The 22273-nt window shown below is 33.7% G+C and overlaps 2 protein-coding genes and 1 long non-coding RNA gene across 3 annotated transcripts; 1 reads left to right on the forward strand and 2 right to left on the reverse strand.

The window, feature by feature from the left end:
• The first annotated feature begins 286 nt into the window (after positions 1–286).
• Positions 287–2325, forward strand: LOC107949645 (elongation factor Tu, chloroplastic). The gene has a single exon (XM_016884377.2). The coding sequence runs from the start codon at positions 638–640 to the stop codon at positions 2093–2095; it is 1458 nt and encodes a 485-aa protein (XP_016739866.1). The 5' UTR covers positions 287–637; the 3' UTR covers positions 2096–2325.
• A 3026-nt stretch (positions 2326–5351) lies between these two features.
• On the reverse strand, positions 5352–12278 carry LOC107949644 (pachytene checkpoint protein 2 homolog). Its single transcript, XM_016884376.2, has 14 exons — positions 11948–12278; positions 11800–11863; positions 11528–11634; positions 11226–11293; positions 10841–10944; positions 10662–10766; positions 7340–7429; positions 7150–7225; positions 6981–7050; positions 6828–6898; positions 6619–6709; positions 6059–6186; positions 5849–5977; positions 5352–5766 (listed from the first exon to the last, which is right to left on the reverse strand). Exons 1-14 carry the CDS (start codon positions 12075–12077, stop codon positions 5626–5628), a joined length of 1374 nt encoding a protein of 457 aa, XP_016739865.1. The 5' UTR covers positions 12078–12278; the 3' UTR covers positions 5352–5625.
• A 1776-nt stretch (positions 12279–14054) lies between these two features.
• LOC107950821 (uncharacterized) lies at positions 14055–16554 on the reverse strand. The gene is made up of 3 exons (XR_001698218.2): positions 16449–16554; positions 15939–16011; positions 14055–14285 (listed from the first exon to the last, which is right to left on the reverse strand). It is a non-coding gene; the product is annotated as an uncharacterized lncRNA (long non-coding RNA).
• Between the last annotated feature and the right edge of the window lie 5719 nt (positions 16555–22273).

The following is a 22273-nucleotide window of genomic DNA, read 5'->3' on the forward strand; positions in this document are numbered from 1 at the left end:
TATATAACATATATATAAAATAATTTAATGTATTTATTTATTTAAATGTGTATAATTGAATCAAAATAAAATTTTTATTTATATATTTAAACCACATTCAAAGTTTCACGTATATAATCGTACCAAATCAAAATTTATGTATGATTTTGAGATTTGTCCTTATATAATTTTATCTCTTTAAATTCATAAAGGTTAAATTGGTAATTTTAACCAAATATGAACATTTGAGAGTGGAATCAGCACTATTATTTAGGTGTAACACTTGAATTTCATACAGTAGTATAGAACTTCAAGATAGGAAGCCCAATTTTTAGGCCTAAAGTAGTAATAGTGATTTGTGGGGGATGGGATGATGGGCCTGCTGGGCAGTAAGTGAGCATAGGAGGAGGAAATTTCAATAGTACCCCGAGAGAGCGAGGGAGGGAGCAGTGGATATGGCAGAGGAAGCAGAAGTGGATAAAACAACTCCTCATATTAGCCATTCTTTTTGGTCCGTCCATTTCACAAACCCTCATCCTCAAAGCCACAGAGGAATAAGATAACACAAACCCAAATCTCTTTTACCTTCTCTTCTTCATTTTCCAAAGCCAAAGGCCAAAACCCTCCTTTCCTCTCCTCTCCTCTCCTCTACAAGGAAATGGCAATTTCATCAACAGCGGCAGCCACTGCCGCTTCTTCTAAGCTTAGATACCCACACGCCTCCCCTTTCCCAACTCACTCCTCAACCACCACCTCTGCCTTTTTCTCCTCAATTCCCTCTAAACTAACCCCTACCCACCTCTCCTCTTCCTTCCTCCCTCCTTTCCTCACTACCGTCGCCACCACTTCCGTATTCCCTCGCCGTCGCGGTTCTTTCACCGTCAAAGCTGCCCGTGGCAAATTCGAACGCAAAAAGCCCCACGTCAACATCGGCACCATCGGCCATGTCGACCACGGCAAAACCACCTTAACTGCCGCTCTAACTATGGCCTTAGCCTCCATGGGTAACAGTGCCCCAAAAAAGTACGACGAAATTGATGCCGCCCCTGAAGAGCGTGCCCGTGGTATCACCATTAACACCGCCACCGTTGAATACGAAACCGAGAATCGCCATTACGCCCACGTCGACTGCCCAGGGCACGCTGATTATGTCAAAAACATGATTACCGGAGCTGCCCAAATGGACGGTGCTATCTTGGTTGTTTCCGGAGCCGACGGACCCATGCCCCAGACTAAAGAGCATATCTTGTTGGCTAAACAGGTCGGTGTCCCTAACGTGGTTGTGTTCTTGAACAAACAAGACCAGGTAGATGATGAAGAGCTTTTGCAATTAGTCGAATTGGAGGTGCGTGAATTGCTTTCTAGTTACGAATTTCCCGGTGATGATGTCCCTATTATTTCTGGCTCCGCACTTTTAGCTTTAGAAGCTTTGATGGCTAAGCCCAGTATTCCTAGGGGTGAAAACCAATGGGTGGATAAGATTTATGAACTTATGGATGCTGTTGATAGTTACATTCCTGTTCCTCAAAGACAAACAGATTTGCCTTTCTTGTTAGCTGTTGAGGATGTGTTTTCCATCACGGGTCGTGGTACTGTTGCCACTGGTCGTATCGAGAGAGGTACTGTTAAGGTTGGAGAGACTGTTGACATTGTTGGATTGAAGGATACAAGGAACGTCACAGTTACTGGTGTGGAAATGTTTCAAAAGACATTAGATGACGCCATGGCTGGTGATAATGTTGGGTTGTTACTTAGAGGTGTTCAAAAGGCCGATATTCAGAGAGGGATGGTTTTGGCTAAACCAGGGACAATCACTCCCCATACCAAGTTCAGCGCCATTGTCTATGTGTTGAAGAAGGAAGAGGGTGGCAGACATTCTCCCTTCTTCGCAGGTTATAGGCCTCAGTTCTACATGAGGACCACTGATGTCACTGGAAGGGTGGCTTCCATTATGAATGATAAGGATGAGGAGTCTAAGATGGTTATGCCTGGTGACCGTGTAAAGATGGTAGTTGAGCTTATCATGCCTGTGGCTTGTGAGCAAGGGATGCGGTTTGCTATCAGAGAAGGAGGGAAGACGGTTGGAGCCGGGGTTATTCAGTCTATTATTGAGTGATCTTAGGATACTTTGGCGTTGCAGGATATGTTATTTGCTGTTGCAGTGATGTCAAAGAACCTTCATATGCCAAATGTCAAGGTCATGCAATTAGTTTCGTCACCATTTATAGATCCTCTTTGATTCCAATGTCATATTTTGGAGTTTTGTATTTCTTTTGCTTCAGACTCATGTCTAATCTAGTTGGATTGGTAATATTCATGTCACAATTCGATATGATTTTATTTTCACTGTTGCTTTTGCTGTTATTGCTAATTCTTAATCATACCTTTTGCTTGCTCTAGAACATTTGATGTTCCTCCTATGGTTTACCTACCGTAGTCCCCTCGAGGAATTCATTTAATCTTCTAGGTTGTTCTTGTCTATTGTCCATGACAAGCATATATTCATATATACATGTTTTTCTTTTAGTCGGTGTTCAGCAAGCTTTGCTCCATCTCCAGCTTGGGGCATGTAGCAAAGTACATTATTCACATTCTTTCCGGCCATGATCTGTTACAATATTCACATTCTGGCAAAGATCTGTTTGTTTGTAAATTTTGTGGTTTTATGGATTAAAATGGATATACAAAGGCATAACAGGCTGATGGCATCAAAACACGGGTGGAGAATAAAGAAAAATAAATAAAACAAGACAAATCTCTGCTTAATTATGAAACAGAGTTTGTAACACTCGGTATACAGTGACTTCATATATGTATATATATAGTAAATTCTACTCTAGACCTTAATACAGGCATGCATTGCCTTTTGATGAATATATATGTTTATACTAAGCTCAGAAGATGTTGACATGACTACCTCTTGAACAAATGTTGCTCTCTGCCATTCGTTTGCATGTAGTCCCCTTCCAAATGAGAAAACCATAGAACCGAAAATGTCTGAACTTATACATCAGAAATTTAAAAAAAAAAAACCCCCCAAAGAATCGGAAATCAAAATTTGAGACTATCCTAGACTATCCTATACAGAAGCTGACAAGCTGAGAGCAAAATTTTCATTTTCGTTTTCATACATGAAGACAATGATTTGAGTTAAGATAAATCATGATTCTAGTAATGTTCAATAACCATCAAAGGAAGTTCTCGGCATCCTTCATGCCTTTGAACTCCTCTGGTGTCAGCAATCAACTTGTAGTTTGAAATCATCAACACGCCACCTCTCTTTGTTGTCTTTACGCTCAAAAGTTCACTCTTGAGCTTCTTAATCTCGCCACACATCACTTCCACCTACGCCTCGAGGGCCTTGTTCTTCCAAGCAAGATCACCTAAGGTTTCCCTCATATCCTCTTGTAGCTCCTCTAAGCTCATCTCGAGACTCCATCATTGTTGAACTTGATCTCCTTAAGAGAATCCTCGGTATCCTCCACCCACATAAGGACATCACTCATAGTAGACTCGACCTTGGCCATCTGGGTCTCAATGATCTTCACAAAGTCCTTCGAGCTTCCTTTCTTGCCCTTCGCAGCACCTTGGCTCTCCACCACATCATCCTCTTGCTTGTTCACCTTCTCGAACTTGGTCACCTTCATTCACTACCACGGGACTAAACGCAAGCTTTAATTCCACTTGTCACGAGCCAACTCTGATCGTGTGTGGTCTTAGGCTCAGTTCCAACAACAAGAAGCCTGAGTTAGCCTTCAATCCTTGCTTGGGAAAGGTTTTGGCACACTTAGCCTAGACAAGTATGTTTCGGTATACTATTTCAAATTAATCTATTTTTAATGTAATGAATATATGTATATAAAAATATTTACAATTACCAAAATATTAAATAAATTTTAAATAAAAATATTCATCAATAAACTCCACAAATAAAAATACATGAATCGATAAATCCACAAGTAATAAGAAAAAAAGAAGTTGAACGGTGAGGGGAGATTTTTTTTATAAAAGAAGTTAAAAGGGTAGTGGGGATTTTTCTTTGATAATGGGGTGAGTGAGTTTTTTCTTATTATATTTTAGATTTTATATTTTAAATGTGAAAGTATGTCCCAAAAATAAATTGAAGTTTAAAATGTTAGACATTACTTTTCACTGTAATCGTTTTTTTATTGGTTGTTACATTCCAATTAAGTTATTAGCATAATAGTGAATAGTTAAAAAAAATTCATACTTTTTAACATTATTCATGCATCGGCTGGTGCACCATGTTCCAATCAGTGTGACTGAAATGAGTCAATGTGATTGGTACAGATCAAAATTTTCACCAGTGCGGAAAATGGTATTGTTTGTTCTGCTTTAATACTAGAACAGTGTGCACCAATCGATACAACCAGAAATGGTGCAAAACCAGCCACTATGAGCCAAACTCCTATAAATTCGATGTGTTAATTTTTATTGAGCTTTCTTCGGTTCAATTTTAAATAACAATTCATCCATGTTAGTGTTTATTAAGCCTACCATCTCTAAAACCAAATTGGAATCCAATTTAGTTCCAAGGTTAAACTAAAAATTCAAACTGGTCCAAAATCTTACACAAAACTAGTTTTCAGAAAATTTGAAGAATACACTGTGAAATTCGAGTCAAGGGACCAGGAAAAAATTAGCTATTTATAGTGCAATTTACTTAAAGTTGATTAAAAAAACCAAATTTATATATTTTCTTTTGACGCCCCTCTTCATGAATGTAAAGATTATTTTTCTCCTTGCTTTTTCTCTTATCGCACATTTAGAAGACTTGGGAAAATTTCTCTTGTTATTCTTTTTCAAGTTTTTCAACATTTTTGTTTAGACATTAAAAATAAAAATATGGATTCGTATGATCAAATAGTTAGCACTATGTTAGCAAAGTGAATCTTGACCTTACAAAAGTTATTTTATGCCTGATGTAGATAACTGTTAGACTTATTGTTTAAACGGCTACAAGTTTTCAACAACCAAACTTAATGTTGATATAAAAACAAAGGAAATTGATTTTTTAATCAATGTTATTATATGTTTTTTACTTGATAACTGATAAATCCAACCAAACAAATTCCACATAGAATCCAAATGATATATGTTTTATTTCTTCTGTTGTGCATGCTTATAATTTGTTTAATTTCTATTTTACAGACTTATAATCAGATTCTAACATAAGATTACACATAAGCATGAAAATCCATTTGTTTTTCAAGCCAAATAGTTTGTGTAACCTTTTAGGATCATTTTGTCATGAATAACACCCTTAACTTATATTTTATTTGTGCTTTGCAACCTTATCATTATTATAACATTTTGTACCAATGCCTTAATAATCTAATTTCTTGTTTGAGTTAAATGCATAATTGCTCGAGTCTATTATATTATTGTGTGCTCTGTTTAGGTTTTTACTTTTGTTATGCTTGAAAACAAAACAAACATGATTTCTAATCAACCCTCTGCATCTTGTGTACGACTCTATAGTCTATCCCATAACCTATAATCTCATTACACGAGAGGATTTAAAGTCAAGATAGACAAGGCATCAGTGGCAGTGGGTATCGCCAAAGATTTAACATTTTCAGCATAAGAACCATCCATTTTACACCAGTACAAAACTCCATTACTTCAGTCGGGCAGTTCGGAACGCTCCCTCCGGGCTGTGTCTATCATTGTGTTCAACAACTTGTTAGGGTCACAACAATACGGGTTATCAAGCTCTGCATGCGCCAAAAATGGTAGTTTTCTCAATGTTCTTCCACTCAATCCCTGTAAACAAACAAACACTAATTATTTCACCAAAAGCCTTGCTAGATTCAATGTGCTCTCAGTCGGGGCTTCGGTTTCTAACCTCACATGCTTCAGCAGCCTCTGCTAATTGCTTACACAGATGAAATGTTGTTTGAGCTTCCTGAATCTCATGCATATTCAATTTCTCTTTCAAAGTAACATAGTCTGAAAGGATGTATTGGCTTGAACCCTAAAGAAATCCATAGTTGACTTGGGCATCAAGTAAAGAGATGAAACCATGGTGGTCTTAAGCATTGTTCTGCATCCTTACCTGGATATTTGATATTATTCCTGTTCGAATAAGCTCCTGCAAGCAGGATCTTAAAATTTCATAACGAGCTTGAAGAGTTGGAGGGCCCACATATGCTTTGATATCAGCTCGGTCAACAAAAGCGATATCTGCAATACTATCAGTAAATTTACATATTCCAATTCCCAACAATGAGGATTTTTCACAGAAAAGTGACATTTATAACTACAAAAATAGTAACAAGATGCAGAAATGTAAAATATCCCTCAATACATTATATAAGAGGACTATCTGAGGCTCAATCAGCATCATTACTATTGCAACAATTAGGAGGACGTGGGTTTGAGAGCGCTTAAGCACAACTTTTTCTCTGATTTAAGAAAGGAGAGAGGCTATGGGTAGCAGTAGGCTTTGCATTAGAAAAAAAGAAAGACTATCTGATAAAAGTTTCTAACAGTTAGAAGATTCCAATACTAATCCAAAAGGAGAAAATGACCAAATTACCATGCAAACTTGCAGAGTTCAAGTAAATACAACACTTTCAGTATAAGGAACCAATATGAAATAGATTATAGGCTTACCAATAGCAGCAGTTATATTGGATGTGGTCAAAATTATAACATTGGGAGATGACTTCAGCTTATCCATCTGAGTTAATAGCGCGTTTACAACCTGAGGTACATTTTCAAGTTGTATTAGGTGTAAAGTTGAGTTAAATATACTCACACACATAAAGATGTGCATTTAAGAAAGAATTTATGAAGTAGTCTAATGCTGCACAAAACCATACCCGAATGGAATCTGAAGGCTCAGAACCAGACAAAGCAGCCTTTCTAGCAGCAGCAAGACTTTCAACTTCATCTGCAGTAACATCATTACATCTAAAGAATCATAAGCTAAAAAGACCAGAAATGAACAAAACCCTCAGTAATAAAAGACTCACCAATTAGAACAAATACTAGATTGTTTTCTTCTTCTATCATTTCTTGAATTTTTTGGAAAAGCTTTGCAACCTATAAGACCGGGGTAAAGAATGTAAACTACATATCATTAACATCCAGGAGTTCATTATATTTCTGTCATAAGTTCAACAAATTGATACAGGGACATACCAATTTGCCACTCTCAGAGAACCATTTACTAAACAAAGAATGTGCATTAACTTCAATCAATTGGCATTGTGGATATCTGAGAAAAGAATGGCAACCCGAAAACAAAATAAGGTTAAAACCAATCATCTGACAAGATAAGTATAGGACCTTAAAGAGATAAATGCATCAGACAATGAAATTAACAAAAAACCTGGAGCTGAATCTAATGGATAGCTTTTGTGCCAGCGCTTTACATAGAGATGTCTTTCCAGTCCCTGGGGGACCATGTAAAAGAATAATGCTGCAAAAAATAATAAAATAAATTCATCAATCAGAGTTCTTGTTGGTACTATTATCAATGCCTATAATCAACTGTACTTTCCTATAATTATCTAGATGACAGGAAAATGGAGAAAGTATCAGAGAAAGAAACTAAAATATCAACTTCTGAAAATTTTGAACCAATGACCATATGAAGCCTTGCTTCATATAATTTCAAGAAGTAGCCCTCAGGGCAATGTCATGCAACAGGGGACTGCCAAATTGCTTGAAGAAAATTTTGGAAGTTGGAAAGTAAGCATGTAAATGCGCATATGTGTCTAGGCTCCCTACAGAGCTTTGCATCATCAAGATTGCAGAACCACGATGTTACAGTTGCCTTTTGTAGGCAAGACAAGAAGACAAATAAGTTTATTTTAGTACCTTATACTTTATATATAATATTTAAAGCCAAATCCTCTAATAAAAATGAAACATATCTTATGTGGATGATCTAAAATTTTGACATGTGAACTGCTTAAAATTCCTCCATGTGTCATATCATATATTTAATATTTTATGATTTTTTCCTTTAAAAATTTAAATTACATCAATTATATGAAAATTATTTTATGATATTAATTTCACCTAACATAGAAGGCATATTAATAATTGTCAAAAATTAAGCATTTACATGATAGTATTGATAATAATCGAAGTAGATTAGTTTACACAATCATTTGTAAAAAGTACAAATTAAGCATTTATTGTTAAGCCTAACAGATAATAGTCAAAACTTCATAATAGTAATTGTAAACTTATTATTAAGCATAATGTATTATTTAACTTCACCTAATTATTAAAACTCTAATAATCATGTTAGATAGGTTAAAATTTTCTATTAGTTCCTATACTATGCATAAATTATAGATTTAGTTCTAACTTAATTTGATCTTTTTTAGTCCCTGTACTTTTCTAATTTTAAAATTTCAATTTCAATACTAACAAAATGGTAACTATTAAATTCATTAAATTAAGTTTTCCTATTTCCAAAATCTAATATATAAACTTACTATCACATGTGTAATGCCATATTAGCTCACAATAATTCATTAAGTTAAATTTCAATAATATCATTCTATATTTACATAATCTACGAATAAAAGATAAAGTTATATTTTAATTTTTAAATTTAATTTCATCTTGATTATAAATATCAGTATTTGAAATAATAGTGTGTTCCCAAATTTATAATTGATTATGCACAGATTTGAAAATAATTTAATTCAAAATAAAGAGGTTTAAAATACTCTTCCTAAGAGTCTAAGGTTAAGAGGTTTTTTCAACAAGTTCTAAGTTTAGGAGCTCCCTCGACGAGTTCCATATATTATTATAGGTTCATGTGGTAGAAATTGCAACAAGAGAAAGGCTCCATCAATCGAAGTAGATTTTCAAGTGAATCGCTTGATGACTTGATCCATAACCCTTGAACATAACTTGACATCAGATACAGACACTTATGCAATTCTAATGCTAAAGAAGAGAGGGCTTTGTTTGAAGAAAGAGCGGTAAAAGCAAAGTCACAAATGGCAGTAAACATTGCATAAATCAAGTCTAAATTGGAAAATCACTTGCAACAACTGTTGCTACAATTACAGGAACTTTTTGTTGGTTTTAACCGAAACCATGAAAGAGGCACAATGGGGGTACAAGTAGCAGTAACCATTATAGAACAAGTAATCAAATGGAACTGCAGACGGGGTTTGGAGTAGTGCCGTGGTACACAAAGCGTGTTCCAACCTTTGATGGATCAGAGGACCCGCTTATTTGGTTACACTAATGTGAGAATTTCTTTTCTAATCAACAGAAAGTGAAAATAGACAATGTTACTTTTGGCAGCTTCACATGTTGGGTGAGGTGCAATTATGGTACTATCAGATGGAGCAAGAGGAACCAAATCTCACATGTGAGGCATTCAAGGTATTCAAGAGGAACCGACCTTACCTGGGATCGCAAATCCCAAGTTTGTCTATGAAGAGCAGATCTAATTGTATTAGTGTCTATAGTTGATTTCTTCTGTGTAATACTAATCGATAGGGCCTCATTGGTAAGTGCTACAAGATCTCGTGCATTGGAACCCACGGTTATGGACCTGAATCCATTAGTATGGAACATTTTCTTTTCCAAGTGAAATCCCCTAGTATATGAAAGAGTGAAAAAGTGCTTTCGTTGTTGTGGAATAAGAAGCCTTCGTATCTTAATACATGTATTTAATTTACTCAGGGCTACTAGAGTGGGATCCACTTTTTGGGCTCCTAGGATAGGTGAACTAATTAACTTGAAATTTGTTTGAAGGAGAAAGATGAAGGGATAATAAAAATAATTTAATCAAAAAATAATTAAATAATATTTTAACAATATATATTTTTCTTTTTAACAAAAAATTATTTTAATAAAATTATTTTATGAAAATAAAAATCAAGACACATGGCATGATTTAATTGGCTAGAGATCTTTTTTAACAACTGTGAAGTTTTGGACTAACAATTATAACCAAGAAATACTTTAGGTATCAAAATGGCCCAAAATAGGTTTAGGTACCAAAATAGGAAAGCGGGTATATTTCCGGGGTCAAACCATTAATTAAGCCTATTCCTAATTCGAATAATTTATTTTAGCAAGGATCTTATGCATTAAAAGTCTTTAATTTTAGTTTCCTATGTCAAAGAATAAACCCTATGTAACCTTTATTTAAGAGAGATCACTCTAGGATATAAAACAATTTATCCAAATTACAAAGTTTTAAGATTCTCTCTTCCTAACGAGTCAAAGGTTAGGACGAGTTCTAAGGTTATGAGCTCCCTTCAACAAGTTCCATATGTTATTAATCATAAGTTCTTCTCAAAATAGAAATCGCAACAAGTGAAATGCTCACTCAATCAAAGCAGACTTTCAAGTGACTAGCTCCGTGATTTGATCCATAACCCATGAATTTAACACACAACAAACTGGATTTATCAAGAACATGTAATTATGCATGAAGCTGAAAGATAGACAAGTGATACATTCTAAAGCCCAATTCAAATTTTAGTATTGGGGGTCAAACTAGGACAACCCCAACTGGAACAATCTAACCAGTTGACTCATTACTAAATAGGGACCATGGTACTAGCTTTGAAAGAGAAAAATGATACTTCCTCTTTTCTTTCATTTTTTTTGGCATAAAATGATACTAGTTTGTTGAAACTTTTCTAAGTCATGAGGAGGTTCCATACCGGTTCCATGACACAAGGAAAGGATCAACACCTTTTTCAGTAAAAAGCAATGCACTGGCTGCATAACGCAATAACCGCTGCTTTAGGCCAGATTCATATATTAAGCTGCAAAATCAAGTTCTAGCATCATTATAAAAACTAATTCAATCCTTCAAGAAAAACAGATGCTGCAGACAAACCTTTCCCACATGCCGTCAAATTCCTTAGCTGGTAGGATCCATTCATTGAAGCTGGACAACTGGCCATCCCCAGTCAATTCCTCACACGGTCCCTCCTCACTAAGCTGACAAGTCAACAATCATATCCATTCAACTTTAAACAAACATAAAGTAAGTATAAACTGAAGAGTTGGTCACACAATTTGAAATTTCTTCCGGCCAAGCAAACACCGTATCAACATCCTACTGTTACAAACTAAAGCAGACGTTCCATTTGAAATGTGGTTCAATTTCAAACAAAATTGAACAGCCATTACTAAGCCAAGTTGTTGGGAAAAATGTGCTAATCATAATAACAAAAATATAACCACCTTTTAATCTTACTAAGATTAGAGTAGCGTTGTACCTGAAAGACATGAACAATGGGTTTCACTTGCCAGAACAAAAGAATATCATGGTTTTTCACCCATTCATCTACAAAACCAACAATTTGAACAAGATGAGTACATTATAATCCCCCATCCTCTCTACATAAATAATTGAACTCTTGAACAAAAATAAGATAATCAATTCTCAAACTAAATGCCTCAAATTTAACAATAAAATCTGTCAAAAATATACATTTCCTTACTTTCCTCATTCCTCACTTTCACTAAAGACTTCAAACGCAAAAAGATAGCAAAAGACAACAGAGGAAGTAAAATATACCTGTATCACATATACAGATTCTGTGTACATTTTCCATGAGAAATGGATCATCATTAGGCACAGGAATGGGACCATCAACGTAGCTCAGGCTTCTCTTTTCAAGCATTCTAATTGCAAAACAGAAAAGCTTAATCTCAGCATTTCAGTTAAAAACCCCCAAAACTAACCCTAATCTCTTTAAAATTAGCATATTCTTAAAGCATAAGAATCAAACAACAGTCACCAGTCAAATATTTTTAAATAAATAAAAGAAAATCATTTTAACTTCTTACTGTTCAACGGCTTTTTGGACATCGTCAGGGCGAGCTGTGCTTGAAGGTTTTAAGCAAACTTCAACTGACAATAAAAGAACAGATGCAAACATAAATCAGATAAAAAAAAGGAATCAAATTTGTGAAAAGAGTGAGACTGAGGAATCACCGGAAACGTGAAATTTTTCATGAGGCACGTTAGAAGGCGATGCCGGGGGTGGTGCTAAAGGGACGCCGTTTTGGTCGGAGATCTTGACGCCCTCGAGGTTTGGAACGGAAATATCCATTGGAGAGCTCATCTTTCTTTTTGTTTCGGTGATTAAGAGACTATGGATTATAATGTGAATAGCATTGCAGAGAATCTGAACAAAGATCGGGTTTTTGAGGGTTAAATCAGAAACACTGGATAGGTTGGAAAGAAAATTGAAATGGGCGGGAAAACAAGAGGCTGACAAAATAGAATGGTATGGTGCTCACTCGAATTTCTTTCCTTTTAGCGGTGCCTTTTTTTTTTTTTAAGCCTACTTCTAAAATTTGTAAGTGGATATCAAAATTTCTAGGATTTCTTTTTCGGGATATTATGGAAACAAAATTAATTATTGAAATAATATGAAAACTTTTAATTATTCGAATAATCTGGACATGTGAAAATCTCAAATATTAATATAATGGTTAATGATTTGAGGTGATGATGATACATAAATTTGATCAGACATGATAACATCGTAAACTAAATCATGAGTCGTGATACTAATTTAGGGTTTCATACTGAGGTGAATTTAGGGGGACTTGCAGGAGCCCCGGCTCCCCTAAAATGTCAAATTATTATTTAAGTCTTTAAATTTTTTTAAAATTTTAAATTAATAAAGATAAAATTACATTTTGACCTCTTAAAATTATAAAATTTTGATTTAATCCTTTAAAATTTATAAAGATATAAACTATAAAAAAATTTAAAATTTTATTCGACCCCTAAAAATTTGTTCTAGCGTCGCCCGTGTTCTCATGCACATTCCAAATATTATTACAGAAAAAAAAGTGTACGAATGAAAATTTTCCATTTTTTTCCCTTTCACTTCCCACTTAATTTGGCCTGTTATCTTTTCTGTTTTTTGTTTATTCTTTTTTTAATTGACTATAACAACTAAGGGTGAGTTTAGATAGGTGATTGGGTGCGGTACGGTGCGTTTAGTTTACTTTTTATCTCACGCTACAATATCGCTACAGTGTCTAATCTCACTGCCACCATTGTTTTTACACTAACCGTAAGTAAACCCACTGCCCATCCAAACTCACCCTAAATATAGGCTTGAAAATAAATAACTCCTTTTATTTTTAAATTTAACCTATAAAATGGAAATTTAAAAAGAAAGATTTGTCCATGTAAATAAAGAAATAAAAAATTGGAAACAATGAACCCTAACTCCATTTACCCTTTTTGTTTTTTTGTAGTTCCGTTTGCTAAATCTAAACCCAATAAACTTTAATCTCAAAACACTTTGAAACCTAAAATTAATGGAAACCTCTTCTATTAATTTATGAATACATGCCATGTTTTTTTTTATAAAATTTAAGAAATTAGGCCGCATTTTTTGAGAAAAAGTAAAGACACGTCTTATAATATACATTTTCACTGAAAATTGATGATGGTTAAATATTAGTATTTTTATCCTCGAGTCTCAAATTTGATTTCTTTCCTGCTCACATTTATATTTTTTATTTCATGTTATTTAAAACTTTTTTTTCATTTTTAATTAATATTTTTAACTAATCAACTTTTTTGGTTAGATGGTTAGATAATTAAAATTTCATCATTAAGTAAGTTCAATTTCTCTAATAAGCATTTTAATATGTATTTTTTATTTCAGGGTGTTTCAAGTTTTTTTTATTTTTAAGTAATGTTTATAATTATGTATTTTAATTTTACAATGTTTCAATTTGTTTTTAATTACACCATGAAATAAAAAATACATATTAAAATGCTTATTAGAGAAAATAAACTTGGGACTTAAGAATAAAATCACAATTATTTAACCAACTAACCAAAGAAGCTAAATTATCATTTTTTAATAAAAACGTACATTGTAGTTTAAGTTTTATTTCTCTCTCCAAAAATAACTTATACTAATAAATATAAAAAAACCCTTTTTTTAAATAAGTGTAACACCCCTTAACCCTAGATCGTCGTCAAAACAGGGTTACGGAGCATTACCAGATATATCAGATAACTTATAACTAGTTCACAATTAAATAACAGATATAGCATATTTGTATCAAATATGTCATGTTAGCTCCATTGCATACTTATAACCAATTTAAACATCATTCTACAACCACAATCACAAAAACTCTTATACTTAACCTATACATCACTTGGGCATATACATCACTTGGGTATATACATCACTTAGGTACATGCCACGTTATCAAAAGAAATGTACATCACTAAAATTTCTCTAGGTCGGGATTACTCTGGATGCTGGACCAAACACTAGTTTTCTATTAACCTGCACACGAAAACAACCGTACGCTGAGTATGGGAATACTCAGTGATATTACCATAATTCAAATTAATAACATTAATCGATAAATTATATACATTTAAATTATGTCTACAATTATTCATTAATTATCTCATACTTTAAATCAACTTGATCATTAATAACATTAAGCAATATTTCAATCTTATATTTAATTATACTTATACCTTATTTCACTATCCAATTCCATTGGATTTTTCAACATGTCATTCTAATAACTCATTCCAATTCATACAAATTCAATCAATATATCAACTCATTCATTATCATTTCTATTTATATTCAATTTATACTTTAAATCTTTTAATAATCAAATTAAACATTTAAACTAATATGTTTCAATAATAATAAAAATAAAAATAATAACTAATTTTATAAAATTATATTCAAATTAACTCATACACTATTTCTTAATTCAATTTATACCATTAATCTTTCGATAAACATTTCATATATTAAATCAACTTGTTTCAACAACAACAATAATAATAACTATCTTTCAATTCGATTCGTTCATTTTAATCAATTTACACTTATAATCTTTTAACACTCAATTTATACATTAAATCCATAAATAAATTTCAATAACTTGTATTCAATTAAATTCACATATTATTTCACTATTTCAAATCATTTTATTTTCACTTCTCATTTCTCAACAATAGCTATTTCAGTTTGCTTTTCTTTACTAATATTTTTACATCATCTCATTCTGCCAAAACCATTTCATGAACTATATCATTATCTATTTCTTGAACCCAAGGTTCATACATTTCATTTTCTATATATCAATTTAATATCTCTTTTCAATTCATATTCAAGATCATTCAATAAAATTTATATTATCAAAATTATTCATTTACCCCTATTAACTTGACTCGGACTCGGCAGATACACGGATTCCAACCAACAGACCAGTACGACACATTGTGCCTAAAACGGTACATAGTACCTAAACAGTAATCAATAACGATAGCAGTGACAGTAACAGTAACAGTATTTCAACACACAAAGTGCTGAATCTGTAACAGTAACAGTAACAGTATTCGACACACAAAGTGCCGAATCGGTAACAATAACAGTAGTCGATACATAAGTGCCTGATCAGTAAGCCGGCAAAAACCCGTACTCTTTCATATCCTATGGCATGCCAACTATATCCGACTAGCCCGACTAGTTAATAGGGTATTTAATTCACTTTCCAGTACAATTTCCATCTTAGTTCAATATCAATTATAATTCATTATTTCAATCAGTTTCACAGTATTGTAGTAATTCATTACTTCAGTAATTTCACAGATCAATGCAGTACACATAACAATATTCAGTATTCCATAATTCAGTTCAGTATCAGTCTCAATTTCAATACCCAATCATATCATTAGTAATTTCCATTCAATTCACATACAATTCAATATCATTTAATTCAATATCAATATTCACATTATTTTTATTTACTAAACATATTATTCAAAATTCAACAATTGCTATTAATAAATTCAATATCAATACGTATTTATCATTCAATTCAATCATGATACTTAACTCAATTTGCTTATCATGTATATTAATTTAAATTTTAAAAATTAATAATTAAATTCGAATTATAGTAATACTAACCGAAATTTTCTCGAATCACTCCATGGAACCTTCTCCTTTCCTTTCTTGGACAACGACTCTTGCACGACATTAGCTACGTAATTAAACAATTAAAAATCATTAATACACAATTTCATCAAAATATATCCATTTATGCCTAAACTTTACCTAAAATCTAATTTAATCCCTTATCAATACTAATTTTATTTTCCCAATCTAAATCCATATTATCTTTAAATTCTTACTATAAACTCATTTTAACTCTTCATTTTCACCATAAATCCCTAATTTCGAAATTCTCTCAATTTAGTCCCTATTAATTCAAAGCCGACACTTTATTTTACAATTAAATCCTTTACTAACTTCTAACTTGAAATTAAATCAATTTAACCCCCAACACTTCAATTTATTCAACATGAACAACATTTAATAATCTACTAACTTTCAAAATATCAACATAAATCAAGTAGTATTTATCTCTAGGATTCCAAAAACATCAAAACTAAGAGAAAAGGGATTAAATTGACTTACCAAATTAATTTTGAACCTTAAAACCTCAAATTTTCCTTTTTCTTTCTTTCTCTCTCTCCTGTTTCTTCTCATTTCGTCCATGCTTAATGTTCTGTTTCTCTCTTTCTTTCTTTTATTTATTTCTTTCTTTTATTTCTTGTTTTATTAATATAATAATATAATAGTTTTACTTAAATAATAAGTAAATACATAATAATCACAAATATATGTATTTTATTTATACACTTGGATTTATTTCTACCACACACTTGTCATAATTTTGGTTTATTTTACCTAATAATATAATATAATATAATATAATATAATATAATTTCTTTTATTTTATTTTATTTTATAACTAAATAATATTTTAATATATTTAAAGCATAAAAATCTAAGATTTTTATCATACTTATGCCGCCTCATTTATGGGATTTGGCATATTTCCCTATTTAGTCCTTTTAACTTTTCTTTAATCTATTATTTAAAGTTTACCCTATTTCAATTTAGTTCTTTTTCACAACAACTCCTAATTAAGTCAAATTCACCTAATCAAAACCTAATTAACTACACAACTAGCTTCGTAAATATTTATGATAAATATTTACAAGTCCAATTTACCGAAATGGAGTCTCGGGAATATATATTTTTTTCAATTTTATACTTTTTAATCAATTAACCATCGAAAAGTTAAAATTTCTTAACGAAACTTTAATACTATCCTATTGATACTCCGTAAATATTTATAAAAATATTTACGGCTCAGTTTATAATATCAAGGTCTCGATACCTCGTTTTTGACCCAATTTACCTAATAATTTCTTTTAAATCACAAAATTCAATAATTTTAGAAATATTTCTAAAATCACGCTTAACTTATAATTATTAATTAATAAATTTTTCTAAATTTTTTCATCAAATTTAGTGATCTCAAATCACTATTCTGACTCTACTGAAAATTGGCCTATTACAATAAGACTGGGATTTTATTGAAATAGGCTAAAAACAAAGCTAATAGCCGGCCCAATCAATGGCCCAACCGTCTGTTCAAAATTAAACTACATTAAAAACCTAATGAAAAAAAGACTATCAACCTTCTGACTACCTTATTGGAAACTGAAATGCAATAAAAGAGAAAAAAATAAATTAACACCTAACCCAGTCAAATCAAGGAACAACTGGACTCCAATAGCGTCTGTTGAATTATCATTTCCAAAGCTCTAGCGTTCCGTCAATAGCAGTCCCCAAAGCATTAATATATCACTTCTGCTATCTGTTTTAATTTCTTTTCCTGTGAAACATTTCATCAATCTGGATTTCTTAACCAAATTCCTGCCGAGGCAGAAGCGTGGCTCTCCAGATCTGCTCTTCTCAGATAAGTATTTTCTCCTTTCTCAAGCGCATTCTTTGCTAATCTGTGAGCATCCATGTTCTAAGATCTATGAGTATACTGAAAAATGACTTCTTGAAAATCGGCTTTCTTGTTCTGAATATCTCTAATAATGGCTCCAATGACTGATTTGTCTGTGGAATTCTCCTGGCATTTTTTTATTATTATTTTTGAATCCCCCATAAGAATTACCGACTGGATCCTTAGTAAAATCCCTAAATTTTCACCGTCTAAACATGCATACGCCTCTGCAGCAAACGAAGAAGGAACGTTTCTATGGATAACCGTCTTTAATACCTTAACATTTCCCCTCAGATCCCGTCCTACAAGGCCAGACGCTGAACTGAAAGTTTTGCTGTCGTACGTTGCATCAAAGTGGATCCTGACTCTCGGTAGGGCCTCCTGTACCCTATAGCTTCTGTATATGCTCTTATCATTTTTTATGCTTTTAATCCTTCCTATCCTGCCATGTATCTTTGAATATTAAGTACTAAAGCCCTTCCTGTTGTGATTTTCCTCTCGTGAATAAATTGATTTCTGGAGAACCATATCCACCATAACGCGTAACTGAATAGTAGACATTGGCCGTTGTCGCTGCTCTTGAAGACCCAGGTTAGCCACTCCCACATAGACTGACTCATGTTATTCATAATCCAAGAGAAATTTAACAAATTCCAAACTTCGACTGTTATAGGACATTCTCGAAAGACGTGGAGGCTACCTTTAGCCGCTAAACTACATCGAGGACATCTGTCATTTGAAACAACTCTCCTGATTCTGAGGTTAACAAAGTTTGGTAAAAAATCCCAAGAGATCCGCCAGATTGTAAATGAAATTTTTGATGGCATCTGTAGGTTCCACAGTTTTTTGTAAAATTCTTTTATTTCGGTTTGTAATAAATAGTAACTAGGATCCGAGTTAGCAATTTGTAATAGTTTATAGGCACTGCGGACTGAGAACTCACCAGATAATTCTCCTTTCCAAACTTGAAAATCTTCATGCTCAATCTCTGCAAGGGGAATTTGAAGAATTTTCCGAGCAATATCCTCTTGAAAGGTATTATTAACCAGATCCAATTTCCATTCTCTATTTGAAGAATCAATAAGGTCCGAAACTAACTGTATTTCACCTCTGTTTGTTCTATTATGTGCTTCAATTTTGTCAACCCCCTGAATCCAGCTATTATCCCATATGGATATCCTATCTCCTCTGTCTACTCTCCAGCACATCCCTCTTTGGAGAAGACCCTTTGCAGCCCATATGCTTTTCCAGGTAAAAGAAGGTAAATTTCCCAGCTTCGCAGTTAAGAAACTAGAGTGCAGGTAATACTTTGCTTTTAAAATTCTGGCTAATAAAGAATTTGGATAATTAATGAGACGCCAACCTTGCTTCGCTAATAACGCAGTATTGAACTGACCAAAATTTCGAAAACCTATACCCCTATCTTCTTTTAATGAACAAAGATGTTTCCAACTACACCAATGAATTCCTCTTTTACCCTTTCCTTTCTGCCACCAGAACTTAGCAACAATACTTTCCAACTCATCACATAGTGTTTTAGGAAATAAGAAACAAGCCATCGAATATGTTGGTATAGCCTGTAAAATGGCCTTTATAAAAACTTATTTACCACCTTGTGATAGAAATCTAATGCTCCAATTGTCGATGCATTTTTTGAACCGGTCCTTTATATTTTGAAAAGCAGCCTTCTTTCTTCGCCCCACCATGTTAGGTAATCCCAAATATCATTCTGGATAATTCGACCTCCTTACTCCTAATAAGTTAACAATCTGTCTTCTATCTTCTTCCTCTGTGTTTTTGCTAAAAAATACTGAGGATTTTTCAAAGTTTACACACTGTCCCGTTTAAGTTTTGTATTCATCTAAGATTTCCTTAAAAATGCTAGCACCCCTCTTTGTTGCTTCTCCAAACAAAATACAATCATCAGCAAATAAAAGATGGGAAACCTGTGGCCCTTTCCTACTTACCGTCACTCCCTTAAAAGTGCCTCTTTTCATTGTCTGCCTCAATAAGCTCGACAAGCCCTTACCACATGAAAGAAATAAAAACGAGCTAAGTGGACCGCCTTGTCTCAAGCCTCTGGATGGCGTGAATTTAACCCCGCTATGTCCATTAATAACAGTTGAATACGAAACGATAGAAACACATTTCATGATAGCCTTCACCCAGTTAAGATCAAACCCATCTTTATCATAACTTCTTCAATAAAATTTTATTCAACCTTATCATAAGCTTTACTCATATCAAGTTTAATAGCCATAAATCTTTTTTTCCCAGTCTCTTCTATTTTAACTTATGCAGTACTTCGTATGCTAGCATCACAGTATCTGAAATTAATCGACCAGGCACAAAACCACTTTGGGCCTCATCAATACATTTTCCAATAACCTTTCGAAGTCTACTTGCTATTACCTTAGCAATAACTTTATAAAGTACATTGCATAGACTAATCGGCCTATATTGTGACATTGACAAAGGATTATTAACTTTGGGTATATTTGTAGAATTTATTGAACTAACCTCCATATCTTTGTTCAAAATTTGAGAGCAGAAAGAAATAACGTCTTCTCCCATAATCTGCCAACACTTCTGGTAAAAAACCGCTGGAAAGCCATCCTCCCATGGTGCATTCGCTGGTCCCATCTCAAAAGCTGCTTCTATGATTTCCTCTTTTGTATATGATGCTGTAAGAAATTGATTATCACCCTCTTGAATACATCGCTCAATCCTTGATATTATACTATCATTATTCCTTCTTCTAGTCATGAACAAAATTTGAAAATAAGATCGAGCAACTCCTTCAATATCTTGCTGAAGCTTCAACTCTCTTCCTTCTTCATTCATCAGCTTATGGATAGAATTTTTCCTCTTCCGTTGTGAAGCTTGACTATGAAAGAATTTTTTGTTTTTGTCCCCAAATTTCAACCAATTAATCCTGGCTCTTTGTTCCCAATAGCATTCATCTTTTTCAATCTCAAAGTTCAAATTTATTCTAGTCTCATCAGCTCAGCTAAAGTCTTATCATCCCTTTCGACTTCAACCAACTCCTCTAGTTTTTTTGTAAGAGCCTGTTTAATTTTCTTCCTATTTGTGAATTTCTCCAGCCCACTTTTTCAACCCTGTTTTCAAAATTCCCAACCTCTGCATCAATTCCCCTGATGATTTCTCCCAAATACCCTTTATCACCTCAATAAAAGATTCGTCCATTAACCACCAAGCTTCAAATTTAAAATTGATGTTTTGTACCTTAACTCCATTTTTCGTAGTATCGATAAGAAGAGGACAATGATCTGAGAATGAGTGGATAAGATGTTGGGCCTTCACTTCGGGAAACAGCGTAATCCAACCCATGTTAGCAACTCCTCTATCAAGTTGTTCTCGTATATTCGTCTCTGGAAGATTACCTCTTTCCCAAGTGAACCAACTACCCTCAAAACCCACGTCATACAATTGACAATCTTTAAGCGTTTTCCGGAAGCATTCTATTCTTCTCTCATCTCTAGGTAAGCTTCCTTTTTTTTCCAAACCATACATTATTTCATTGAAATCTCCACAAACCAGCTAAGGCATTTCCATTCCTGTGGCTAAGCTTCTCAAAATCTCTCATGACTCATTCCTATGCTGAACGTATGGAGATCCATAAAATCCTGTGAGTCTCCACTTTGTTCCTCTTTCGTTATCTTCAACTAACACATCAATATGTCTTTTAGAGAAACTACACAGAGTTATATCAACATTAGTTCTCCAAGCTAAACATAAACCTTCCCTTGTACCTTCAAGATCAACTTCAATACCGTTGAGATACCCACATCTCCTTCGAACTATTTCCATCTGCTTTCTTCTTAGTTTTGTCTCCATGAAGAAGACTATTTGGAGATTTTTTATCTTTAGTAAATATCGAAGTCTTCGAATCGTCCGTTGTCTCCTCAAACCACGGACGTTCCAGCTTAAAATTTTCATTGCGCCCGGTCGGCTAACCTCTTTGTAGCCACCGATGATAAAAAATTTTGACCTTCCATCTCACCCCTGTTTCGCTTTTTCCCCTCCTCCCGTGTTAGAGCTTCATCTTCCAGGTCATGATCCATTAGGGCCGTGATTTCTCTTTTTGTTTATCCATAGCTAATCCTCTCCCTTCTAGGCTAAACCTCAATATTGAGTCAATGGTTTTCTTTTTGCTTTCTTTAGGATCCCCACTTCTTAAGTTCAACCCCTTGATCTATTCGCCAACCACCCTCCTTCTTTATCCCCGTCTTCCACTTCTCGTAGCCAGATATTATTCATTGATAGAGCTCTACGTGATGGTGTCCGCAAAGATAGATTCCAACCCATCTCTATAAAATCTACTCCAATCATCATTTTTGTCTCACATAAGTCATTATGTCCTGAACGGCCACAGAAAAAACATAACAGCGTTAGACGTTCATACTTAAACTTG

This window comes from Gossypium hirsutum, chromosome D03 (genome assembly GCF_007990345.1).
Source record: "Gossypium hirsutum isolate 1008001.06 chromosome D03, Gossypium_hirsutum_v2.1, whole genome shotgun sequence".
Taxonomy (NCBI): domain Eukaryota; kingdom Viridiplantae; phylum Streptophyta; class Magnoliopsida; order Malvales; family Malvaceae; genus Gossypium; species Gossypium hirsutum.